General features: G+C 41.0%; 1 protein-coding gene across 1 annotated transcript in view; it reads left to right on the top strand.

The window, feature by feature from the left end:
* Window positions 1–6,818: 6,818 nt before the first annotated feature.
* Window positions 6,819–27,907, top strand: part of ASZ1 (ankyrin repeat, SAM and basic leucine zipper domain containing 1) — a 52,040-nt gene continuing 30,951 nt past the window's right edge. Inside the window, exons 1-4 of the mRNA XM_036425200.2 lie at window positions 6,819–6,937; window positions 7,365–7,464; window positions 10,416–10,538; window positions 12,342–12,453. Of these exons, the coding sequence (XP_036281093.1) occupies window positions 6,821–6,937; window positions 7,365–7,464; window positions 10,416–10,538; window positions 12,342–12,453 (452 nt within the window). The 5' untranslated portion in view covers window positions 6,819–6,820. The remainder of the gene's footprint in view (window positions 6,938–7,364; window positions 7,465–10,415; window positions 10,539–12,341; window positions 12,454–27,907) is intronic.

Here is a 27,907-nt window from a genome sequence, read left to right as displayed (position 1 = left end):
CTTTGCATTCCAGTCCTGTCAGGTAGATGATTATACCTTTCTGTGTCTCCATTTCCCTTTTTGTAAAATTGAGATAGTATTTACCTCAATGGGTTGTGCATTAAATGACTTAACATAGATTAAGCACCTAGGACAGTGACTGTAATGTGGACATACTGTAAAATTAATTTACTATCATTATTCTTACTACTAGAGGCCTGGTACACAAATTTGTGCACAGGTGGGGTCCCTTGGCCTGCCCAGCAATTGGGGATGACTAGGGCTGCCTGGGGGGTAGGGGTTGTAGGAGGTTGGCCAGCTGCATGAGGTTAGCTGTGAGAGTGCACTGACTACTAGGGGGCAGCTCCTGCTTTGAGAATCTGCCCCCTGGTGGTCAGTGCACATCATAGCTACTGGCTGGTTGACTGGTCTTTTAGTCATTTGGTCATAATGGTCACTTAGGCTTTTATATATATAGACTAGAAACCTAGTGCATAAATTTGTGCACGAGTGGGGATTTGGCTGACCTGGCCCCAATTGGGGTTGATTGGGGCTGGGCCTGTTGGGTGGAGGAGACACTGGGAGGTTGGCTTGCCAGCCCACCCCTGATTGGAGCCCAATCAGGGCCAGGCTGCCTGGGGAGGAGGGGCTGCAGGCAATTGGCTGATGGGCCCCACTTCCAATAGGGGTGGGAGGATCAATTGGGGGCAGGTCCAACCATGGTGAGGGGCAATGAATGGTTGGCTGGCTGGCTCTGCCCCTGATTGGTGTTGGGGTGGCCAATTGGGGGTGGGGCCAGCCAGGGGAGGGGCCACAGGCAGTTGAAGGTCCATGAGCCGATGGGATAGAGGACTGAAAGGGGAAGCCGGCCAGGGGAGGGGTGACAGTTGGCTGGCCGCCCCGCCTCTAATCAGGAGAAAGCTGATCTGGAGTGGGATTGGGCCCAGGAAAAAGATGCAGGAGGTTGGCCATCTGCTGTGCCCTTGATAGGAGTGGGAGAAGCTGATTGGGAGCGAGGCCAGCTGAGGGGAGGGGCCAGGGAGGTTAGCCAGCTGGCCCCACCCCTGATAGGGCTGGTTGGCTGGCTGTGGTGGGAGTCATAGTGACTGATTGTTCCGGTCATTCCAGCTTTCCAGTCTCTGGCTATATACAGTGTATATACTAGAGGCCTGGTGCACAAAATTCGTGCAAAGTGGGTGTGGGGGTATTTCCCCTCAGCCCAGCCTGGACCCTCTCCAATCTGGTATATCCCTCTCACAATCCGGGACTGCTGGCTCCTAACTGATCACCTGCCTGCCTGCCTGATCGCCCCTAAACCTCCCCCACCCTCCCACCCAGCCAGCCTGATCACCCCTAATTGCCTCTGCCTGCCAGCCTAATCGCCCTTAACTGCCCTCCCCCTTGCTAGCCTGGTAACCCCCAACTTCCCCTCTCTGCTGGCCTGGTGGCCCCTAACTGCCTCCCCCCCCCCCCCCCCCCCCCCCCCCCCCCCCCCCCGCCGGTCTGGTGGCCCCTCACTGTCCCCCTCTGCAGACCTGGTCGCCCCATGCAGCCTGATGGTCAGTTGTTTGGTCGTCCCTTGCTAGCCCTCCTGCCGGCCTGGTGGCCCCACACAGCCTGTTGTTTGGTTGTTACTGTGAGGGTATCATGACCAATTTGCATATTACCCTTTTATTAGTATAGATAGATTATTACCATCTTAGGTTACAATTCAGTGCAAGGTTTTTGAGACATTAATGTCTTTCAGGTTTCCTGCCTCTTTAATCACTAGTTCTCAGGCCCCTTTGTTGCTTCCTTTTCTTTGCTGGCTTTCTAAATGAATAGTCTTTTTCTAAGAATATGTTCCTGGCCTTCTGATCTTCTCATCCTATCCCTTCTCCCTTGGCAATATCATTGTTTTAATATGTCCATTATTACTTCTTAGGACTCTATTTTCTAAAGCTGAACTGATAGCCCAGGTCCCTCTGGGAACTCCAGACCTTATCTGAACATTTATGTTCTTCAGTATCTCAGACTGTCTCTATGCAGAACAAAGCTTATCTGTGCTTCCTCAAAATGTTTTCTTTTATTGTGTTCTTGTCACATTAACTCTGACTCCTCCCACCTTATCCTTCATGTTCAAATCCTATTGATGCTAATTCATGAGAAATTTTGAATGCATGTTCTCCTCTCCACGTTTCTTGCCATTTCTCCAATTCACAATGACATTAGCCTTTTAATGGCTCTTGCCACCTCCTGAAATTACCCTCTAAAATCAATACCACACATTATTTAGCATAAAGAGGCATGGAATACAGATATATTCTACAATGTGGATTTTGGAAAACATTATGCTAAGAGACATATATGATATACTGGGTTGACCAGTGTCCCCACAAAACTTTTGTTCACTCAGAACCTGTGAATATAACCTTGTTTGGAAACAGATGTAATCAAATTTAGGTGAAGTCATACTGAAGTAGGGTGAGCCCTAAATAGAGAGACTGAGATTAAAATGATGCATCTATGAACTAAGAAATGCCAAGGGTTGTCAGTCACCACCAGAAGGCAAGAAAGCATCCTCCTGTAAAATTTTCAGAGGGCACATGGTGCTGTTTACTAGTACATTCTGATTTCAGACTCCAGAATGGTGAGAGAATAATTTCTATGGTTAAAAGCCACCCAGCTTGTAGTAATTTTTTATGGTAGTCCTAGGAAACTAATATAAATGGTATGGGTATACCACTTTTTGTTGATCCACTCATCAGTTGATGGACTTCGGGTTGTTTCTACTATTTGGCTAATAAAAATAATGCTGCTGCGTACATTGTGTCCATCTATGATATATTTTGAGTTAATTTTTGAAAAGAATGGAAAGTTAGATCATTTTAAACCTATGAATATTGAGTTGGTCTAGCATCATTTGTTGAAGTTTATCCTTCCTCCATTGAATTGCTCTTTCATCTTTGTCAAAATCATTTGGTCTTACTTCTAGGCTCTCTGTTCTATTCCATTAATCTATGTATCTAGCCCTTCTCTAATCCAATCCAGTTCTGATTACACAATAAGTCTTAAGATCAACTAGCGGAATTTCTCCTAATTGATTCTTCTTTCTCAAAATTGTTTTAGCGATCTAGGTTCTTTGCCTTTCCACATAAATTTTAGAATAATCTTATCTATTATCATAGTCTGCTTGGGCTGCAATAAGAGAATAAATAGATCGGGTGGTTTATAAGTAACAAAAAATTATTTCTCACAGTTCTGGAGGCTGGGAAGCCCAAGATCAAGGTGCTGGCAGATCTGGTGTCTGGTGAGAGCTTGCTTCCTGTTCATAGAGCATCCTTTTGTGCCCTTACATGGCGGAAGCAGAAGGGGGCTCTCTGGAGTTTCTTTCATGAGGGCACTAATCCCACTCATGAGGGTTAGGTCCTTCCCTATGACTTAACGAGCTTCCAAAGTTCCACCTCCACAAACCATCATTTTGGGGATTAGGTTTCAACATATAAAATATTTTTTAGGGGGCGTGGACAGAAACATTCAGTCTAGAGCATCTGTATTTACAAATATATTTTTCTGGGTAAATTTCAAGCTTGAAAAATCAATTACATATGAATAACTCACCTACTTCTATCTCTTAAGTCCAGCCTTTTTTCTGAGATCCATATTTGAATATCCAATTAGCCACTTGACAGCCACATTTGAGTATTTTGTTTTGAATATGTTAATTTTGAGATGCTCCTTTTATCTTCAAGTTTATCCTCTAGCCTCTCCCTTTTAGTAAATGGCACTACTACTTACCCAGATGCTCAAAACAAAACAAAACCTTCTCACCCTGGCAGAATGGCTCAGTTGGTTAGAGTATCTTCCAATTAGAAGGCTGTGGGTTCAACTGCAAGCAAGAACACAAACCTAGGCTGAGGGTTTGATCCCTGCTCAGGGTGTGTGTGTGAGGCAACCAATTAATGTTTCTCTCTCCCTTTCTCTCTCTCTAAAATTAGTTTTAAAAAAGCATATTCTTGGGCAAGGATAATAAAACAATAACAAAAAACAAACAGAAGAGTTTAAGTGTCTTTAAATACACACACGCACGCACACACACACACACACACAGCAAAACATGTCTTTCTTCAGTTTAAAAACATTTCAGGTTCTGGTCAAGTTGGCAGAGTAGGTAAATGCGGTGCTCACAATCTCATACAACCACATCAGTAGCACCTGAAATACAGACCAATAGAAGTCCTAAAACGAAGGAAACTCAGAAGAAGGCACATAAAGACTGGTGGACGGAGGGGCACAGAAGCAAAAGTTGCTGGTCCCACATCTATGTGTGGCAGGAAATAATTGGGAGGAATATTTCATCATTGAAAATTCCAGAAAAAGAATTAAATAAAAGGGAAGCAAGCAATGGATCAATGTTTCTCTCACATCTATGTGATTTTTGCTCCTGAGGAGCTGTGGAGCAAGGAGTCCACACCCCATACCAGCCCTCCAGGCCAGGGTTCCTGTGCCATAAAGAGAAGTGCCCATAATTTCTGGTTTTGAATTGTGACTGAGTGAAATGGAGGGTTTTTGGAGTCCTAGGTATTCCTCTTAAACGGCCGATGCCCCGTTTTACTTGAACTCACTTGTTCTGAGCTCCAGTATGTGTGGAGTAACAGCTCTAAAGGCTTTAGGGAAAGGATTGGAGGGGCAGCTTTCTGCAAGACAGAAGTGCTGGCAGAAACCACTGTTCCTTTGCTGAGCCTTCACCCCACAGAGAAGGTGCCTTATGTGAGTCTCCATCAACCTAGCTAACACTGTTTGTCCTGCTCTAGAGATGCCCTGAGACCCTGTCCCAACCAACTTTTGCGCCCACCCAAATTTCCAGTGGCTGCTCCATACAAATGGCCTGTCTTGGATCATGCTGCAAAATTTCCTAGAATTTCTCAAAGCTTCACAAACCCCAAACAAGTAACATCTGTCCTCAGCAGGCTCCATACCTCTTGCTAAGTGGCCCCAGGCCCAGCACCAATAGCAGCTGGTCTTGGTTTGCAGCTTGGCATTTCCCAGGCATCTCCAAACCCAGCACCAGTAACAGCCATCTGCAGATCATTCTGTCTCATGCGGAACAGGGCATAGGGGCAACTGATCTTGGTCTTCACCTACTGAAAGGTCCCAGAGTCAGTGCATCCTGTAGATGGCTCCAGATCACACCAGGACACTGCCCAAACACCTCCGGAAATGACACACTCAGGGGGTGAACTCAGTGGGCAGCAGAGCCCCTCTGAAGTGAGTCCTGCTCAATGGAGTTGGCCCCTGCACAGCAGCTCCTCTCCGCAATCTTGGCCAGTCCTCAAGCCAACTGACCTGAGGGTAGGTCCCTCCCATTGATGTGCCAACAAAAATCAAGGCTCAGCTACAACAGGAGGGTGCACACAGTCTACACAGGGTGCACACCTAAAGCACCTCGTTCGCGTGAACTGAGAAGTCTGGGTGTGCCACTGGGCCCTACAGGACACTTACTACATTCGGCCACTCAACCAAGGCTATGAGACAGCAATTCTACCCAATACATAAAAACATACACAAGGAGGCAGCCAAAATGAGAAAATAAAGGAATATGTCTCAAATGAAAAAAGAAAAAGAACAAAATTCCAGAAAAAGAATGAAATAAAATGGAGACAAGCAATGAATCAATGTTTCTCTCTCACATTAATGTGTGTTGTTGTTGTTGTTGTTGTTTTTTCTCTCCATCCTTCCCTCTCTCTCTCTCTCTCAAATCAATAAAAACATATCCTCAGATGAGGATTAAAAAACAAAAAAACTTGTGAGCTCCAAGAGACTGCTTGTTTTGTCTTTGATGTTGTCTCCCCAAACCTACTTGTAACTGGCTGTGCTAATATCAATAACATTTATTGAATGGATGCATTTAGAGAGGCATGACCCCCAAGTGCCAAACTACTTAAAAATAGTCATCTCTGAAAATCTCTGAAGTAAATAACTCCAAACTCTTACATCAAAGATTCCTTAAGAGGGGGGAAAAATATTACAAAACTTTCAAAGAATAGTGCATGGTTACCTCCCTTTTAAATCAACCTCAGCTAATAAATCTGCTATTCCTTGGTGGATTTACTTTTCTGTGGCATTTCTCGTGGAGGTTAGATGCAGAAAAGCGGGTCTGGGCTGCTTTCACCTAGAGTTGTTTGTATCATTCACTTGCTCTCTGAACATTTAAATAATTTCTTCTTCCCCGCTCTTTGGATCCACTCTCTCCCCTTCCTGACTTGACTGAAATTTTCCTTTAGTGCATCTACACTCTCTGGGTGGGAAAGCGTTTTGATGATCTTAAATTTCTGAATCTTCAAGGAGGTCTCAGAGCACATGAAATGTAAAGGGAGACATTCTCCTGGCTCTTTCGTGAGCTCCCATTTGTCTTATAGCTTCTTGACTGCATGGGCGATGCTCCTTAGGGATAATGTCCTGGGCAACCCCTCTCCAAGGGTACGCATGTTTGACAGTGGGTTTGGAAGGAGTGGGAGCTGGGGGGCAGAGGGGAGGTAAAGGGGACAGGAGTGACAGCATACAAATCCCAATCCTGCTCCAGCTACAAGGGGGGCAATCCTTAAAGCCCAGGAACCTCTTCGAACAAGTACCCTGCGAGCCCCACCTGCACCAGGGACACACAGGTTTCCATCTCTCACAGCCAACGGGCTGCTGGGAGGGATGAGAGGCTATGCGCCTGCGCCTAAGAGCCCTGGGCAGGGCTGGGGCACTTCCCACCTTCCCGAGTAGCCCAGTGCGCAGGCGCACGCGCAGGCGCAGGCGCAGGGGGCGGCGCACGCGGAGCGGTGCGGAGGGAGGAAGGGAGGGAGGCCCGGCGGCCATGGCGGCAGGCAAGGCGGCCAGCGTGTTCCAGGGCCTGGCGGTGGCCGGTGGGGGCGAGAGTAGCGACAGCGAGGACGACGGCTGGGAAATTGGGTATCGCGACCGGGCACCTCAGGTAACAGCGGAGGCTTTTTCTCCCCTGCGCCTAGGTCTGCCTCCCCGGGCCCTCGAGGACCCGGCCTCCTCCTGAAACCCCTTCCTCCCTCACCTGTTTTCACTCCCTCCTCTGTTTTTTCCCCAGTGGAAATATGGGCTTTGGGATTTGAAACAATCTTCGTCTAGTTTACTTATTGTGCTTTTCGCCGGCTGCGCTGCTTTAGATTGTCGATGCGGTAGCTCGTCACATGGGCTCGTCACGTGGGCTCAGACCCGCCATTACCTGGTCCCCTTTGGAGGTCATTTGAGACATGAGTTCTTTAGATTTCGTGTGTCGCCCACCACCACCATCCCGCCCCCCACCCCTCCAAAACGATTTACCTGTTGCCGTGGAAATGAACATATGCATAACTGTTGTTTTAACTGTCTGCTTTTTTTTTTTTTAGAAATTAAAAGGACCGGTTCCCACTGAAGACAAGAACGAAACATTTAAGAGAGCATTGACCACAGGAGATATTTCATTGGTCCAAGAGCTCCTAAATTCTGGTGAGAAATAAAGGGTAGTTTCAACCCAACACCATTGTTCTTAAGTTCACAACTGTTTCCGATCACAAAAGGGTTGAGTTGCTTTTCTAAGGGGAATCACAGCGAATGTTAGTGGATCAAGTGGCCTGCATACCTTTCTTGACTCTGCGTTCTCTTTGCCTTTTCTTCCTCTAATTTGAGAAATTACCTTCTATGAGTTCTTCCACTACAAGAGGCTTATTTTGACCAATCCTACCCAATTAATACTGTGTTTTGCTTTTTTTCAGCATTTTCTTGTTCTATTAATATGTTTCTCAAGAGTTGATTCTAGTTATGACATCTCAGTTATGTATCTTTTCCTTTGCCGGGTGTGTGTGTGTGTGTGTGTGTGTAAAATGAGGCCCGGTGTAGGAATCAGGATATTTGGGTATCTGTTCCGGCTGTATTGACTAGTCAGTGTGGTTCCTTGGAAAAGTCATTTAAACTTCCAGAGCATCAATTTATTTATGGAAAGCATCATAATTTTGGCCTGGGTCCCATGACATTTTTTTTTTTCCTGTGGATCAAATATTTTTAAGAATTAACCTTGACATAGAAATGTCTTTCATTTGTGACCTGTTTCTTTGTCTCCTAGTTTTGGCTGCTTCCTTGAGTTGATAGAGTGGCTTTGTGTGCTAGGTATCCTATAGGGTCCAGTGGCTCAGCCTCCCCAGTTACCTGAGGTGAACACCCTTTGTGGGCTGTGTGCACAGTCTTATTGTAGTTAAGCCTTGATTGTTGTTGGTATCACTGGAAGGAATTGACCTCCAGGCCAATTGGCTGTGTGGATCAGCTTTGTCAACGCTGGGAGAACAACTGTGCTAGAGAAAAGACTTGCAAAAGCCTCTGTGCTCAGCTTGGATGGGCGAAGTCTCAGTGCGGAGCAGACAGCAATGGTTTCCCTTCAGCCATCCCCTAATAGGCCCCTGGGTCTCAGTGTCCCGTGGTAATCTCTACAAGCACCTCTGAGAGGAAGCCGCCCTCCAGTTTTGCCCACTGCCAGACAGTCGTTTTTCCAGGAATGAGTCTGGATCCCCAGAGTCTCGCCTGGAACTGGAGTTCAGAGCTGTCAGGAGCTTTTGCCTCCCTCCCAATGGAAAAAGCCAGCCGTGTAACTCAGTTGCCTGTCCTCTTCGCACACTCGCCTCAGTACCTCTGCCTTCTGCAGTTCTTCTGAGTTTCAGTGTGCTTTTCTCTTTCCTGACAGTCCAATTTCACCCTGTATGAGTATGGGTCCCCAGAGTCTCTCCCGGAACTGAAGTTCAGAGCACTTGGGAGCTTATGTCTCCCTCCTGCTTGAGAAAGCCAGCTGTGTGCTCAGTTGCCAGTCCTCCACGCGCTGTCTCAGTACCTCTGCCTCCTGCAGATACTGTTGAGTCTCAGTGTGCTTTTCTCTTTTCTTCTAGTTGTAGAATTTCCACTCAGCCAGCCTTCCTGTGGTTCTGGATGATGTCTGTTTTGTCTTTTGGTTGTAGTTTTGAAATTGTGCGAGGCAGCAGTTTAGGTGTTTGCCTATGCCGCCATCTTAATTTCTCCTGTGTTGTTTTCTCTCATTAATTACTGTGTACCTTCTATCAATTGAAGTTACACAGTCAGGAGTAATTTTTCAGTAACTTAGTGTGGATATTATCTTCCTCTCTTTGGATGGAACCCTTTTTAGCCAAGTCTATAAAACTATAAATAAAAGGTGTTGAAAGCGGCTTTTATTCTACTTTCTATCTTTTCTTAATATTAACAAATATTTCTTAGATTGAAGTGAGAGAGACATTGCCAGTTAAATCTTGATCTTTTTATTGAAAAGGCTTAACATACAATACATTGAATAGGCTTTGTCCACTGCCTCATTGTATTCTTGCTCTCTTATCACATCTTCCCCAGTCATGGATAGAAACCTTTTTATATGATCACATCAGTCAATGCTGTTGGATAAGAGCAGATGACTTCAAGGATTTTTACCATTAATGACTTGAGGCTCAGCAGCCTCTTGTTTTTGCTAAACAAGTTATTAACTATCTTTTCCTGTCCCATTGTCATTAGTAGCTTTAAAACTTCATCCTAGTCCTCAGGCCTTGGGTCCCATCTACGCCTCTTATTCTAGCACATGGCTTGTCATTCATTAGTCCAAGGCAGACCCTGATAGTCATTTTGACTTGTTCTTTTCTATCACTTCTCCTTTTCAGAGTAATTTTAAATTCTGATGATCCTGCTTTTAAAATGTTCTTTAGTATTTCATCCTCTTTCTTCCCACTACTTTTGCTGTGACATTTACATAGGCTTCTAGTCTGATAAATGGTCTCTCTGCCTCCTGTTCCACTCTCAACAGTAGTACCTTTGTTTTCTTTATAATACAAATATAATGGTGTCCATTCTTTGATCACAAAGTGCAGTCAACATTTCTTAATAGAGCTTTTATATTCTAACCTTAATCTATCTTTTTAGTTTCATGTTTGGCCAGTCACCCATAGATAAATTTTGTGTTAGGAAGGAAATTAAGCGAATCTTAAGAATATACATGGTGTTCACGACCAAAGAAATGTATAATATTCTAATTTTAAAAAAATTTGCCTCTGTGAAACCTTTCCAACTCCCCTAGAGAGAAAATGGTAGCATGTAAAACCTGTTATAACATAATAGTTTTATATAATACATTGCTGGGGCTGACCAGCATTCCCGGAACAATGGATGAACAGATTACTCAGGCATAAAAGAGAGGGCTAAGGGGCCCTCTGCTCTAGTGGCCAGGGCAGCCTCTATTACCTGCCTGTCTAGGCTTTTATTGGAATTTTTAACTTTAGATATAGTCAGTACGGTGAGTAATCTTGGGAGGACACATCTATTTACATTGTCCTCTAGGCAAGGGCATCCAGGTATTAAGATTAAGGATTTCAATATTGGTGGTGGAGTTTTTTAAAAGCTTATTTTTATTTTGACAGGCATTAGTGTAGATTCTAGCTTTCAGTATGGATGGACTCCCCTTATGTATGCTGCTAGTGTTTCCAATGTAGAGCTGGTTCGGGTCCTTTTGGACAGAGGCGCTAATGCAAGCTTTGATAAGGGTAAGATGCTTTGAATATTTAATGTGAAAATTTGCTTTGTATATTCTCTGTTTATACACCTCATTATATTGTGTTTAGGTGTGGTAATGTACAGTTTCCATGTTCTGTTTTTTATATATTCACTTTAAATCTTTTTCCTTGAAAAAAATAAGAGTAAGGTGTTTGAGATTATGTAACTGATTATGTTTACTGTGATTTTCTTGATGCAAGTGAAAAAAACTAAAGCAGTTAAAACTTTTTATAGTTATATTGGGTGAATAACATATAAAAGAAAAATTAGAAACCATAGACATTTTTAAAAACTCTCCAAAAGGTATATTCCATTTATTTTTTATAACTAGTTGTGTTATTATGTATCTTTAGCTCTTATGCAAAAGGATTTGGATTATTTTTATAAAGGAAAAATGCATTGAAAGAAAACATCAAAGCGTTCATAATTTTGTGGAAAATTACTTAAAAATCAGTTCTTGGAATTTAAAACTTAACTCTGAATTATATTAAAGTTGTTTCAAAGATAGTTTATTAAATCCATATTATTCTATCTTTTTTATTAAATGATTTCTATTCAGCATTTTTTTGAGTGCTCTTGAAAAATAAGAGTATATGCAAGTCCAATTTAATTATTATATTGAATTACTTATTACTTGTTTTTAACATGCTTCACATTAAATGAACTAAATTCATTTCATAATTCAGTTATAGGTTTTATTTTAAAATTAACTTTCACATTAAGATTGTACCTACATTAGATATTTGTAAAATCATTTATAGTTTATTTTCTCATTTATATATTTTATATAAAATCCCATATTAATAGTTTTATGTTTAATCAACTGCAGTGATGAGTTTTTCTGTTGTGTCATTTTAAAATATCACCCAATGAAAGCTAAATTTAGGAATGAGATTTTTGAAGTGTATAAAATATTCTCAAAAAAAATTAGTTTTCTTTGCTGTTGTAATCAGAGGAATACTTTACATCTAGAAAGCATTTTATAGTTTTTCATAGAATGTACACATAAATTCTTTTATGTAGTCAACAACAACATCATCAGGTAAAGAGGGCAAATATGAGCTTCCTATCTACAAATTAGGTCTACTGAGATAGTAAGGCATCACTCTAGTCATAGTTTATTATTAGTGGTGGAACTGGGAATAGAATATCTTTATACTCAGTCAGTGTGGGACCACTAATGTAAACCATGACTACCTTGATCTATTTCTAATTTTTCAATTTTATTTAAGAAGTATTTTTGTTTTTTCAATCTACCCTGATCTCTGCTGATACCATAGAACCTAGGGGAAGAAGAGTTTTAGTAAAGAGGGTGAGCACAGAGAAATCAAGTAGAAAAGGACTGAGAAAATGATTTTCAGTAGGATGGTTTAGGTATAAACCAGGTCAGTGAGTTGTCAAATGAATGAGAAGTAAAGAAGTGAAATCAGAGAATAAGCAATCATTGTTTTTTCAACATGATTACAACGAGGCAAGTTTTAACCAACCAAAAAGTGTTCAACTCTGGTCAGTATCTTTACATCTACTCCATGCTCTTCCCTACTTTCCTGTTCTCTTGAAGAAATAATAGGAAAAGGAAATTAAGAAATGAATTACAGATAAAATTTTGAGGTAATCCATCTCTAATCTCATTTTTTGATGAAGGAAAGATAAAGTTGTCTACTAAGAGAAAGGGATTTGGAAATAGGTTGTAGAACTATAAGAGTGCAGTACTTTTTATTATCTTTTGAATAGTAAAAGAAGTCAATTAGATATACCTGTTGATGTGGTTCTAATTTTTCTATTCAATATAGATAAGCAAACTATTTTGATAACCGCATGTTCTGCTCGTGGCTCAGAGGAACAGATCTTGAAGTGTGTAGAACTGCTACTTTCAAGAAACGCTGACCCAAATGTTGCTTGTAGGTAAGAGCCTTACTATCTGTTCAGAAGTGATGGATACTTTATCAGACTTAAAAATTATTTTTTAAATCCTCACCCAAGGGTATGTTTATTGATTTTCAAGAGAGGCTGGGAGAGAGGAAGAAAGAGAGAAAGATCAATGTGAGAGAGAAATATTGATTGGTTGCCTCCCATTCAAGCCTCCACTGGAGATCAAACCCACAACCTAGGTATGCGCTCTGACCGGGAATCAAAGCCACTCCCTTTTGGTGTATATGGGATGATGCTCCAACCAACTAGCCATGTCTGATAGCATTTTTTTTTTTAATTATAAGCAGTGTGTATTTATCAATACTTGGCCATAAAGTTGATGAATGAAAATATCATATGATTTATATAAGAAGATCAAAAGAAGGAATATTATGAAGGTAATCTTTTAGCTTTTAATTTTTAGAACAACATCCTAAGAATTTGAAGTGAAAAGGAAAGGACAGTAAACTATTGATATTATTTCCTATGAGTCATATACTCAAAAGAATATGATTGAGTCATAATAGAAGGCCTCTTAACTTTGTGTTCTCTCTAACATTTAAATCCACTAAACAATTTTATACAAATGCTGAGATATATATCCAAAATAATACATCCAAATGCTTTCATTTTCCAAAGAGTTTTCAATGAATTATGTTATATCATATATGTAATTGCCTAAATACATACAAAGCAAATAGTAAGGTGTTCTTGCATCTTTTGAAATGTCAGTAATTTTTAAAACATGAACCAGGTTGCTTAAAATGTCTGTCATTGACTTCTTTCTTCTCTGGCTCCATTTTCCTGTTAAATCTCTTTCTGGTTTATTTAATCTTCAAAATGAAGAGAGTGGGAATTCTATCTGATGAATAGAATTATGTCTTGCAAAAATAAAGTAATTATTAATCATTTATTAATTCAAATAATAATGATCTAATGTCTAATATATAGAAATAACTATGCTGATTTTAGGAGTTTTTTCCTAATTTATTTCAGGTTCTATAACACTTGGACAGCAGTTTTGGAGGGTACTGTCCAACTTAAGATAATCCCTAGATCTTTTTTGAGATGCAAAGATTTTTATTTAGTAAAGTGGTTCTGAAGCAAGACCTAACTTGTCTCCCAGTGGACATTTGGCAATGTCTGGAGACACTTTTGATTGTCACATCTTGGGAAAGCTAATGCCATCTAATGGATAGAGGCTGGAGATGTTGCCAAATATTCTACAGTAGATAGAACAGCCCCTCAAAACAAAGAATTACTCATTCTAAAATGTTAGTAGTGCCAAAGTTGAGAAATTGAGTGTGAGAAAAGTCAAGGCTTATAGAGTGGATAATCAATATTTAACAAAAAAATTATTGTAGGAAAGGAACTTCCTATAAATTTTTAACAAACCAATTCACAGGAGCATTTTTTTTTTTGCCATATATTATATAATCCCTAAAAAAGATTTGATTGTGCCTTAGAATTGGGAGCTCTTTATCTTTAACATTTGGCATTTAAAGTATGTGTCTTGGTGTTGACCTCTTTGGGATAGTCTTGATAAGGACTCTTTATACTTCTTGGACTTGGATGTCTGTTTCCTTCACCAGTTTAGGGAAGTTTTCTCTCATTTCTTCAAATATTTTTCAGGCCCTTGCTGTCTCTCTTCTCTGATAACTTTGTGATATGGATGACATTGTCCCAGTTTCCTCAGACCATCCTAACTTTTTCTTCTTCTTGTGTGTGTTTATTTTAGCTATTCCAAGTGGCTGTTTTTTGCTAACTTGTATTCCACATTGCTAATTTGATCCCTGCTTTATCTAATCTATTGATTTCGTGTAATGTATTTATTTCCATTTTTGTAATCTTCATTTATAAGGGTTCCTTTTTATATATTTTTTCTCATTTTTAATTTTTTACTGCTTAAAGTATTACATGTGTACATATCTTACCATTGTCCCTGCCCCACCCCACTCCCATACCTGCCCTCACCCCCCAGTGTCTTGTGTTTATTGGTTATGCTGTATGCATGCATACAGGTCCTTCAGTTGATCTCTTTATCTTCCCCCACCCCTCCCCAACCTTTCCTGCTGTAATTTGATAGTCTGTTTGATGCTTTACTGCCTCTGTGTCTCTTTTTGTTCACCAGTTTATAATGTTCTTTATTATCTACAAATGAATGAGATCATGTGGTATATTTTGTTTTCATTGACTGGCTTATTTCACTTAGCATAATGCTCTCCATCCAGGCTGCTGCAAATGATAAGAATTCCTTCTTTTTCATAGCAGCATAGTATTCTGTTGTGTAGATGTACCATAGTACATCTGATCCAGTCATCTGCTGACAGGCATTTAGGCTGTTTCCAAATCTTAGCTATGGTGAATTGTGCTGCTAAGAACACAGGGGTACATATATCCTTTCTGATTCATGTTTCTAGTTTCTTTGGATATATTCCTAGGAGTGGGATTACTGGGTCAAATTACTGGGTCAAATTTTTAATTTTTTGAGGAAACTCCATATTATTATCCACAGTGGGTGTACCAGTCTGCATTCCCACCAGCACTGCACAAGGGTTCCTTTTTCCCTGCATCCTCACCAGCACTTGTGTTTGTTGTTTTGTTGATGATTGCCATTCTGACAAGTGTGAGATGGTACAGCATTGCCTTTTTTATTTGCATCTCTCTGATAATGACTTTGAGCATGTTTTCCTATGTCTCTTGGCCTTCCATCTGTCTTCTTTCAAAAAGTATCTAAGTAGTCTTGGGTTCAGTCCCTTTCTTTGCATCACTTTATAAATTTCATTCCATTCCCTTCTGGTCTGGACTGTTTCTGTTGAGAAATCCGTTGATATTGTAATAGGAGAACCCTTGTAGGTAACTTTCTGTCTCTCTCTGGTAGCTTTTAAGATTCTTATTTTGTTGTTGGTGTTTGCCAATTTAATTATGATGTGTATTGGTGTCAGTCTTTTAGGGTTCATTTTGTTTGGGACTCTGTGCTTCTTGAACTTTTATGGGGTTTTTTTCTTGCCATTATCAGGAAAGTTTTCTGTCATTATTTCTTCAAACAGATTTTCTATTCCTTGATTCTCTTCCTCTTCTTCTGGTATTCCTATTTGTGAATATTGTTTCGTTTTGTGTTGTCCCAAAGCTCCCTCAGGCTCTTCTCTTGCTTTTTAAGTCTTCTTTCCATTTCCTGCTATGTTTGTGTGTTTTTCTACCTTGTTTTCTAATTTCGCTGATGCGTTCCTCAGCCTCTTCTAATGTACTGGTTAAGCCTTCCCTTGTGTTTTTTATTGTAGCTATGTTGTTCTTAATCTTTTGGTTCCTTTTCATGTTGGTGACATTCTCATTCAGCTCCTTATAATCCTCATTAAGTTGTGTGTATTTGTCATTCAGTTGTTTAAACATCCTTATAACCATTACTCTGAATTTTTTCTCTGTTAAGCTGGTAGCCTTAATTTTATTTAACTCCCTTCCTGGTGATTCCTTTTTTTTTTTTTTTTTTTTTTTCCTTTGGTGATTGTTTTTTTGTCTTCCCATGTTTTCATATAGTGTTTTAATTGTAGATTCAATTGCTTTACTACTCAGGTTCTTTTGAGGATGGTGCTACTGTTGTAATTTCTCAGTTCTCCTGGGCTTGGTAATCTAGTATACCTCCCTAATTGAGCTATTTGGGTTCTCTTGATGTAGACCTGCAAGCTTGAGAGGCACACCTGCCGTGTCTAGAAGTCAGCCGCTGTGGAGGGGAGTGTCCCAATTTTTGCTATCTTGCATCCTTAATTGAAATCACACATGCCCACCAGTGACTCACAGTGGCACCCAGGAATTGTCTGTTGGGATGATGGGGACTAGGGGGCCTGCACTCTGGAAAGACTTGACTGTGGTGTCCAGAGTTCTATAGTTGTGGGGTGGGCAGACTCAGCTTTTGCTGCTGCACCTGTGGTAGATAGGTCCTCACTCCCAGTGGTGGCTCACAGGGGCACCCAAGGTACGTTTGCCTGCAAGGTACACTGAAGTACTCTGTCATCTCTTCTCTTTTTATATTTTCTATCTTCTTTATTATATTTTTTTATCTCTTTATTAAAGTTCTAGTTCATCTATTCTTTCCATAATTCACTAGCAGTCTATAACCAGTGTTTTGAACTATAATATATATCTGGAAGACTGCTTGCTTCAATTTTATTTAGTTATTTTTCTAGAGTTTTATTATGTTCTTTCACTTGGAACATGTTTTTCTCCTTGTTCTGATTGCCTTCCTGTGATTGTTTCTGTGTATTAGGCAGAGCTGCTCCATATCCCAGTCTTGGTAAAGTGGCCTTTTGTGTTAGGTCTCCCATGAGGCCCAGTGGCACAGTGTTTATGGTCCCTGACGAGATCCTCCAGGTGTTTCTTCTTTATGAGTTATGTGTACCCTCCTTGATTGAGATTAGCACGTTAATGGGAGGGTTTGAACTCCAAGCTGAGTAGTTGTGATTATTGGCAGTTACGTAGCTGTTGTGCAGGGGCTGACCTTACTGAGTAAGATTCATCTTTATAGGGTTCTAGTGCTGGCTGAGTCTACCCTTTGAGTGTGTGGTTTGTAGAATTGTTTGCGTAGTACATCGGTGTGGTCTGAAGCTGGCCACCAGGTGTGTTGGTCCTGGGACCTTTCAGAAAGGGTTCTGGGGCAGGCCAAGGTCAGCTGCTGCCTGCACCTGCCCAGGGCCACTCGGTATGAGCTACAGAGTGATCTGGAGATGTTTCCTACTTATGCTTGGCATGGAGGTTCCTGGAGGATGCTGGCTGTCTCTAGTGCTGGGCTTGGAGCTGTTTATTAAGAGGATTAGATGCTGCTATTTGGGGTTGTATATCTTTGAGAGTCTAGAACATGAGCCAAGATAGTCCATTTGTATAGAAAAGCCACTGAAATTTACTTGAGTGGGCCCTAAATTTGGGAAGGTTGGGGTCTCAGGGAATCATCAGGATGAGGCAAATGTTATCAGCCAGGTTGATGGAGACTCAAACAAATATGGCACCCACCTGTGTGTGCAGGCTAAATTGGGTGAGTGCTCAACAAATGAACAATGGCTTTTCCCAGGACTTCTGTCTGGGAGAAAGCTATCCCTATAGCCCTTGCCCTGAAGTCAGACAATTCATTTCCTGCACATCTGTCTGTGACACCTTGAACTGCTGCCCCATTGCTGGAGTTCAGAGTGAGTGAGTCTCTCATTAAATAAATATGTGGACCCTTTAAAAGGAACATTTGGGACTACAGCAGCCTACTGTCTCACTCACTCACAATCTTTGCTGGTTTTCACAGCCAGAAGTTATGGTAACTTCTTTTCCCAATACTAAAATCCTGGGCTGGGTGGCCTGGTGTGGGGTTGCTCCTCAAGTGGGACCTTTGCATATGAAATAGCTCTCTGGATTTCTAACCATCACAGAGGGGTGTGGGACTACCCCCCTCCCACCTATCTGATTGTGGCTTCTTATATATATCCTTGGCATTGTCTAAATTTTTAAATTGTTTTTTTACTTATATATAGCCTGTTAGCTCTTTAATATTTTGTGTTCCATGTAGATTTGTTTAATATTGTGAAAAGTAGCATTGACTTAATATTTAATTATTAGCTTTCTATATAAGTATGTAAAGATCTACTTTGTTCTTTTATTTCTTCTTAGGTTTAAAAATTCTTTTTTATTTTCCCTCCAATGGGACTAATAGTCAAAACATGCAAAACATGATAACTTGAGCCTGGCCAAAGGTGCTCAGTGGTTGAGCATTGATCTATGAACCAGGAGGTCACAGTTTGATTCCCAGTCAGGGCACATGTCTGGGTTGTGGGCTTGTTCCTCTGTAGGAGTGGGGGAAGGGGGAAGGGGGGTGCAAAAGGCATTGGATAAATGATTCTCTCTCATCACTATGCTTGAATATCTCTCTCCCTTCCTCTCTGAAATAAATAAAAGCATATTTTTAAAAATGGCAACTTGAAAACCATTTTTAAATTAACACATATCACAGCTTGTGTTTCTCTTGGATCTTGCTTTTGGCAATACTTTAGCGCATTGTAATTTGTCTAGCAAATGTGGGGATTTAATACTGGTTTATTTATTGGGATCTTAGAGTTTGTTTCTGGGGTGATGTTTTTAGTTTTTAAAGGAAACATGTATTGAATGTTTTCTGTGTACTCTTTATTGTGTTAGTTGCTCTTAAATGTGTTATTTAATATATTCCTTACAACTAGAGGTAGATGCTGTGTTACTTGTATGTAAAATAAAATTGGCACTAAATCATTTAAGTCTTTGAGTATAGCAGAGGTTTAATTTGAGCAGGATCTACCATTGGAATGAAATTATATTTTCCATTTTGTCTCTATTTGGGATTAATATTACATATTTTCTAATTGTTGCAAAACACGTTTGTGTTAAATTTCCTTATGTCTTTGGATTTTTCCCTCTCTTTCCCTAAATTATTAGGGAAATTGGCTATTTTGATTTTGAAGGTCCACAGATTGCAATGGGAAGTACTATATGAACAGAAAAATATTGCTACTTTAATTTGGCTTAATATTTAGCCCTGAAAACAAGGTGGCCTGTCATCAACGTAATTGGAACTTGGCAATTGGCAATTGTGCCAAGTATGGACTTAACATTCCTTTTTATTTGCATTGATAATGTGGTAGCAAAAGAGATTATAAATTATGAAAGTCTAAAAAACATATAGATTATTAAATACATGATAAAATTTGAAACCTTCTTCAATCTTGCCTTAAATTTAGAATTGACATTTTTATTGTTGGATTGGCTTTAAAAGTAAATATTATAAACATTTATGCATTTAGGAATTACATAGGTTTTCTTCCCAGTTTGCTGAAACATTTTCTTAAATAAATAAATAAAAATTCATTACTTTCAGAAGGCAATTTTTCTGGCAGAAGATAGTGTTCTATTGAGATTGCTCAGTCATGAGGTAAAGGTTTTGTAAAATGATGTGACACTTTAATTTCAATAGGTGTTTTATTAGTGTTGATAAGACAGCACACATTAACTAATGTTCAAGGTTTTTACGTAATCATTGTGTGATCATTAACTTGTCAAATGTTAGTGCCCATTTTAACAAATAGAAAATACACTGGGAAAAATGTTGCTTTCTTTCTCAGATTATAAATTTAGTTATAAATGTCAGAAGCAGTTTAGTAGATTGAGGTCTAATTTTGTATTATAATGGTAGCTTGTTTTTTTAGTTTGAGGAAATAGTGATCTATCTTTGTTGAAGTCACAAAAAGTATTTTCAGAAAGCATTTGTTAATAGCTTATTTAGAAAATATTACTAGAAATTGTTATTTTTGTGATTTTTCCCCCCTGTATTTTTCAACAAAATTGCCTGTCCATATCCTATGCTCAAGGTTTTATTTACCTATTTTCCTTATGTACCTTTAGGAGCTGATCTTAACTTTGTTAGCAGTTTTACATGTTTGCAGGCAATTACAAATATCTTAGTATTACTTTAGATAAATAGGGCATAGCATTAATATTGTTATTTATGTACAGAATGGAGATGAAGGAAGTCCTAAACAAAAGCACAGAAGCAAAGACTTATTCTGACTTGACTTTTTGACTTAACTGGTATTTACAACCAGTGGTAAGTTGTGTGCTGGCATTTATTCTCCTTAATTATGGTCACATGGGCATATGTAACTTCAAGGGAGTGAGGAAGTATAATCTTGCTGTTTTCACAGAAGTGAAATCAGTAATAATGGTAGGCAGCCCTGATTATTTACCACCTAAATACACTTTCTTCATGACCACAATAATTGTATTTATTTTTTACTATGTGCTTAAAGCAATAACTAATTTTGAACATAAATTTGCACCAAGAAAATTTTTTATCTCAAATTGTTTCATTCACTTTTATATATAATTTGTCCCAAGTTGGTTCTTTCTTTGTAATGTCTATTAGATTCATTGCAGTTTTGATATTGTAATCCTTTAGGGCAGGGTGTGGAACATCCAGCCTGTGGGCTATAATAAGGCCCCCGAAATCTTTTGGTCAGACCCTGCTAATGCATTAGGGGTGAGTTAACTAAATGTTTTACCAAATATAGCAGGCTAAATTTTAAGTTGATAATTTTGTATGGCCTGTGAATGATATTATAAATGGCCCTTGGCAGAAAAAGTTCTATTCCCATGCTTCAGGGGCTACTTTTTTTTTATATATAATATATTTTATTGATTTTTTTACAGAGAGGAAAGGAGAGAGATAGAGAGCTAGAAACGTCGATGAGAGAGAAACATCGACCAGCTGCCTCTTGCACACCCCCTACTGGGGATGTGCCCGCAACCAATGTACATGCCCCTGACCGGAATCGAACCCGGGACCTTTCAGTCCGCAGACTGACGCTCTACCACTCTGTGATCTGGTACTTCATTGTAGTTTTGATTTGCATTTCCCTAATTGCAAGTAAAGTTGAACATCTTTTCATATATGTGATGGCCATTTGTATGTCTTCTTGGGATAGGTTATCTGTTCAGCTCTTCTGCCCATTTTTTAATTGGATTATTTGTGTGGTATTGAGTAGTTTGAGTTCTTGTATATTTTGGGTATTAACCCCTTCACAGAGCTATTGTTTACAAATAATATCTTCCATTCGGTTGGTTGCTGTTATGTTTTGTTGTTGGTTTATTTTGCTGTGCAGAAGCTTTTTAGTTTTATAGTCCCATTCATTTATTTTTGCTTTTACTTCCCTTGCAATTCAGATCAAAGTCATAAAATGTTCTTTATTACCAGATTGCATAATTTAGTATCTATGTTTTCTTCTATGTACTTTATTGTTTCAGATCTTATATTTAGGTCTTTGATCCATTTTGAATTAATTTTTGTACATGGGGACAAACTGTAATCTAGTTTCATTCTTTTGCATATGGCTTTTCAATTCTCCTAGCACCATTTATAGAAGAGGCTTTCTTTTCCTTACAGTGTGTTTTTTCCTCCTTTGTAAAATATTACTTTGCCTATATACCTGTGGTTTTATATCTAGGCTCTCAATTCTGTTGCATTGTTCCCTGAGTCTGTTCTGCCAATAGCATGCTGTTTTGATTCTGATAGCTTTGTAATATCATTTGAAGTCAGGTAGTGTGATATCTCCAGCCTCATTTTTTCTCAGGATTGCTTTTGCTTTTTGGGGCCATTTGTGATTCCATACAAATCTGGCAATTTTTTATTCTATTTCTTTAAAAAATGACATTGAGATTTTGATGGGAATTGCATTAAATCTGTATATGGCCATTTTAACAATGTTGATTCTTCCAACCCATGAACAGAATATTTTCCATTTTATTTTATCTTTTTCTAGCTCCTATAAAACTGCTTTTTAGTTTTCAGTATATGGGTCTTCCACATCCTTTGTTAAGTTTATTCCTAGGTATTTTATTCTTTTGGTTTAAATTGCAAAAGGAAGTTTTTTTCATATTTTTTTTCTGAAGTTTCATTATAGTATATAGGAAAGCAATGGATTTTTAAAAACCAGTTAACTGCCATGCATTCAAACCATCTCCACATGCCACGATATTTTGAATTTGCGTCTATAGATGCTTATGGTGTACAAAGGATTAATATATTTTTATTGATTCCAGAGAGGAAGGGAGAGGAAGAGAAAGAAACATCAGTGATGAGACAGAATCATTGATTAGCTGCTTATTGCACACCCCTTCTGGAGATCCAGTCTGCAACCTGGGAATGTGTCCTTGACAGAAATCAAACCTGGGACACTTCAGTCAGCAGGCCAGTGCTCTGTCCACTGAGCCAATGGATTTTTGTACATTGATTTTGTATCCTGCAACTTTACTGTATCTGTTTATTGTTTCTCAGAGTGTTTTGGTGGAGTCTTTAGGGTTTCTATATGCAAAATCATATCATCTGCAGACAGTGTTTGTTTGTTAATCCTCACTTGATGACATCTTTCCATTGATTTTTTTAAAGAGAGTGGAAGGGAGGAGAGACAGAAACATCCATGTGAGAGAGACACATTGATTGGTTGCCTCCTGCATGCACTCTGACGAAGGCCAAGGATTGAGCCTACAACCTAGGTACATATTCTTGACTGGAATCAAACCCGGGAACCTTCAGTCAACAGGCCTTCAGTCTATCCACTGAGCCAAAGTAGCTAGGGCAGTGGTCAGCAAACTCATTAGTCAACATAGCCAAATATCAACAGTACAACAATTGAAATTTCTTTTGAGAGTCACATTTTTAAAACTTCTTCTAATGCCACTTCTTCAAAATAGACTCGCCCAGGCCATGGTATTTTGTGGAAGAGCCATACTCAAGAGGCCAAAGAGCTGCATGTGTCTCGTGAGCCGCAGTTTGCTGACCACTGAGTTAGGGTAGCAATGGATTTTTGTACATTGTTTTTGTACCCTGCATCTCTACTGTATTTGTTCATTGTTTTTGAGAGTGTGGTGGAATCTTTAGGGTTTCTATATACAGAATCATGTCTTTTGTAAACAGTGACACTTTTTTCTTCCCAATTTGGATGCCTTTTATTCTCTTTTCTTGCTTGACTGCTCTGGCTAGGAGTTGCAGACCTATTTTGTTATGACTGGAGTGGGTATACTTGTTTCTGATTTTGGAGGAAAAGATTTCAGTTTTTCTTGTGCCAGCACTAGACTTTTTGGATTATAGTATCATTGAAGTATAACTTGATATTGCCATCCCTTCAACTTTGTTCTTATTTTCTCAACATAGCTATGCTATATATAGGGTCTTTTGGTTTCATAATATACATATGTTTATTCTAGATTTGTGAAATATGCCCTAGGTATTTTAATTGGGATTGCATTGAATCTATAGATTGTTTTGGGTAGTTTGGACATTTTAATGACTTTAATTCTTCCAATCCATGAACATTGTACATTTTTTTCACTTGTTTATATTTCCAACTACCTTCCCCCCCAACCCCCAGCGCCCTATAGTGTTTTTAAAGAGGTCTTTTATCTTCTTGATTAATTTTTTCCCCTAAGTATCTGAGCTATTTTGTTCCAATGGTGAGATTGATTTTTTTTTTTTTTTAGTTTCTCTTTCTGAGAACTCATTATCCTGTCTAATAAAGAGGGAATATGCAAATTGGCCATCATGCCATCACAAAGATGGGGGCACCCATAGCCACAAAATGGCAGCACCCAGTTCCCTCAGCCCTGCCAGGGGGGAGGGGTGGCAGGCGCAAGGAGTGGCCCAACCCGCCCTCAGTTCCCCAGCCACCCAGGCTGGCCATAGGTACAGACCAGCCCTGGATGACGGCTGCCCAGCCACCTATGGCTGGCCAGAGGCTCAGGCAAGCCTTGAATGGCGGCTGCCCAGCCACCTGTGGCTGGTCAGAGGCTCAGGCAAGCCTTGGATGGTGGCTGCCCAGGGCCTCCCGAGGCTCAGGTAACCAGGGTTGGCCAAAGTTTGCACAGCCAGCAGTGGCAGAAGTGTGACAGGGTTGTTGCCTTCCCCTGATTGCCAGGTCACCTCTCACCCCTGAGGGCTTCCAGACTGTGAGAGTTGGCAGGCTGGGCTTAGGGATCCCCTGCTCCAGTACATGAATTTTCATACACCAGACCTCTAGTTGGTGTATAAAAATACCATTGATTTCTGGATGTTAATTTTGTATCCTTCTACATTGCCAAATTCATTTATTAATTCTGATATTTTTTTTGTGGAGTCTTTATTGTTTTCTGTGTATAATATCTTGTCATCTGCAAATAATGACAGTTTTACTTCCTCCTTTCCAATTTGGATACCTTTTATTTTTCCTTGTTTGGTTATTATTGTTAGGACTTGCAGTACTTTGTTGAATAAGTGTGGTTAAAGCAGACATCCCTTTCTTGTTTTATGCTTAGGGGAAATGTTTTTAGTTTTTGCTCATTGAGTATGATGCTGGCTCTAGGTTTGTCATATATGGCCTTTATTAGGTTGAAATATGTATAATCCTTCTATTCCCATTTTGCTGAGAGTTTTTATCAAAAAGGGTGCAGGATTTCACCGAAACCAGTTTGGCTCAGTGGTAGAGCATCGGTCTGTGGACTGAAAGGTCCCAGGTTCGATTCCGGTCAAGGGCATGTACATTTTTTGCAGGCACATCCCCAGTAGGGGGTGTACAAGAGGCAGCTGGTTGATGTTTCTCTCTCATCAACGTTTCTAGCTCTCTACCTCTCTCCCTTCCTCTCTGTAAAAAAAATCAATAAAATATTTAAAAATAATAAAGGGTGCAGGATTTTGTCGAATGCTTTTTATACATCAGTTGATATGATCAAGTTATTTTTGTCTTCCAATTTATGTGATGTATTACCTTTATTGATTTTTGAATATGGTACAAACTTTGCATCCCTAGGATAAATCCCACTTGGTCATGGTGTATGACCTTTTTAATGTATTGCTGGTTTCGATTGGCTAATATTTTGTTGAGAATTTTAGCATCGATGTTCATCTGGTTTATTGGCTATAATTCTCATTCTTCATAGTTTCTTTATCTGGTTTCCCAATTAGGCTAATACAGATATATAGATCAATGGAACAGAACAGGGAACCCAGAAATCTACCCAACCTATTATGCTCAATTAATATTTGACAAAGGAGGAGAGGAACAAACATGGCAGCATAGGTAAATACCCGTTGTCCCTGCCTCCCACAACCACATCAAAATTACAACTGAAATACCAAACACCCATCATTCAGAACCACTTGAAAGTTAGCTGAATGAAATTCCTACAACTAGAGAAAGGGTGGAGGCACAGAATGTGAAGGCACAGATGTGGTCCATCTGGCACCTATGTGGTCCATTTTTTAAATTCAGAGGGAGATTTTCCCTACAGAAGCCACTGTGGGGAGCAAATGGTCCCACCTCCACACCAGATCCCCCACACAGGGTCCCAGAGCTGGGAAAAGACGTCCCTGAAATTTTGGGCTGTAAAAACCAGTGAGGCTTGTGGCTGAGGAACACAGAGGCTGCCAGAGAACCAGCTGTCCCTCTTAAAGGGCCAGGCATGAAATTATTCAGACTTGCTTCCTCTGAGCTCCAGTGCCATGAGGCCTTGGGGTACCTAGCCATATACACATAGTAACTGGATTATCTGGCATGGGCACAGGAACTCAGGGCAGCTTTCTACCAGACAGAATGCTTACAGGAGTTTTTGTTCCCATGCTGAGACCTCCTGTTGCAGAGCTGACTGGCAATCATATCTGAGTCCCCATCAACCTGGAGCACACTGATTGTTTCACACTGGTGATTCCCTGAGATCCCACCCCATTCAATTTGCATCCCCATCTAAGCTGTTTGGGAGAGGAGGATCCAAGATGGCTGCTCGGGTAGATATCTAACCCCAGCAGCACACAACAATTTCAATGGAATACAACTAAAATGTAGAGTGGACATCGCCCAGAGCTACAGGTAGTCGACTGACTGAAAATTGTACAACAAGAAGGAAAGAGAAAACCAGAAGGAAAATCAGAGGAGATGAGAAAAAAGCCTAAGGTACGGAGACATGCTGCGCGCCCGCACGCACGCGCGCGCAGAGAGGTCGCAGCTGGAGAGGAGGAGAGGGCTGGGTACTGCCTGGCGTTCCCTAGCAGGAAGGAAATAAAACCCCCAGCCTGGGCTGAACCCCCGAACCGGCAGCGCTGAGCCCCAGTTATGGGCCAGACCCTGGGGACCCAGGCTCCGGCAGGGGGAGACAGGGCTGTGAGGCGGAATCCCAGGGGAGCAGCGAAAAGCAGGGCCCCTGGAGTCGCACGCACATTGCGCGCAGAGGACTGAATGTTGACTCTGATGCTGGATTACCCTAGCCGGAAGAAACAAAGCCTCCGGTGGCACTGAGCCTCAGTCCGGACTGCTCTGAACCCCAGTTCTAGGCCAATCCCTGGGGACCCAAGCTCAAGCAGAGGGAGACGGGGCTATGAGGTGGAGTCCTGGGAGCACGGCGAAAGGCCAAGCCCCCGGAGTCGCGCACATTGCTTGCAAGGGAAGGAATGTTGACTCTGATGAGGGATTGCCCTGGAGGGAAGGAAACAGGAGCCCCGGCCGTGTTGGGCCCCAGTTTCGACTGCTCTGAACCCCAGTCCTAGGCCAGACCCTGGGGACCCAGGCTCAGGCAGGGGGAGATGGGGCTGTGAGGCGGAATCCCAGGGGAGCGGCGAAAAGCGGAGCCCCCAGAGTTGCGCACAGTGTGCGCAGAGGACAGACTGTTGACTCTGATCCTAGACTCCCCTAGCGGGAAGGAGAAAAAAAGCTCCAGTCTGGAGGAACTCGACGAGGAGCAGGAGCCCCTGCTGGACACAGGCCAGCCGGGCACCAGCAAGGAGCCGGGCAACGGGGCCCCCAGGCGGGGGGTGCCCCTGAGCCTTCAACCGCTGAGCGCGAGCAACGGAGCCAAGGCCGGGGGCTGCTGCTTCCTGGGCGGCACTGACCCTGGCAACAGGCTGAAGCAGCGCAGGAGCCCGCGGAGAACAAAGGGGTGCCACAGGCCAACCTGCTGAACTCCCAGGACAAGGAGGAAGAAACCCATCTAAGCTGTTTGCAGCAGCTTTTTTGTATGAATGGCCTGTCCTGTCTTGGATTCAGACTTTGCTAAAATCTCTCAAATAAGCTGCAGCTGGTGTCGGCATGCCTCAAACATATCAATAGAAGGCCCAATACCTGGCACCAGCACAACTGCCTTCACAGCTTAGGCTTGCCTGGGAACTCCCAAACACGATACATAAAAAGAGGGAGCTGGAGATCTCTCTGTAGCTCTTGCCAAGTGGCCCCAGGCAGTGGCTGACTTTGTGCCTCCCTGGAAACCCAGGAGCCAGTGTACTCAGTAGACAGCTTCAGACCATACCAAATTACAACTCTACACATCCACTAGTGATACACTCAAGGGGAAGACTCAGCACCATAGCCCTCCTGAAGCAAGTCCTGCTTCATAGTGTTGCCTGCACAGCAACTCTCCCACTATATCACAGCTGGTCCTCAAAACCAATTGGCCTGGAGGTCAATTCCTCCCAGTGACACCAACACTAATCAAGTCTCAATTTTCTGGTATTTTGGTGCATCCATTGGTTCTTTTCCTTTGTATTTGTGCCTATTGTTTTGTTTGATGGTACTCCATACTTATTCCTCTATCTCTTTTCCTACACTGTTTCTCAGTTTGGGCTTTTTTTTCTGTATGGTTATCATATTTATGAAAAAGAAAGTTTCATATATACAGTAGTCCTTTTTCTTTTGAATGCATCTGGTCTCCATCCTCTTTACCAAATTCGGACCTTTACTCCCTTCACTTCTATATTTTTTGTTGTCACAAATTATCCCTGTTTATGCTATAGGCTTATTAGTGATCTTACTCAGATTTGTGACCTTTTTGTTCTTTATTTCAGGTAGAATAACCTACTTGAGTATTTCCTATCATGGAGTTCTTCTGGTGATAAAATCTTCCAACTTTTGTTTCTCTGCTAACGTCTTTCTCTTTCATA

The sequence above is a fragment of the Pipistrellus kuhlii genome, unplaced genomic scaffold (assembly GCF_014108245.1).
Source record: "Pipistrellus kuhlii isolate mPipKuh1 unplaced genomic scaffold, mPipKuh1.p scaffold_m20_p_10, whole genome shotgun sequence".
NCBI classification, from domain to species: Eukaryota; Metazoa; Chordata; class Mammalia; order Chiroptera; family Vespertilionidae; genus Pipistrellus; species Pipistrellus kuhlii.
The sequence above is the reverse complement of the archived record's forward strand: the minus strand, read 5'-3'. Positions and strand labels throughout refer to the sequence as shown.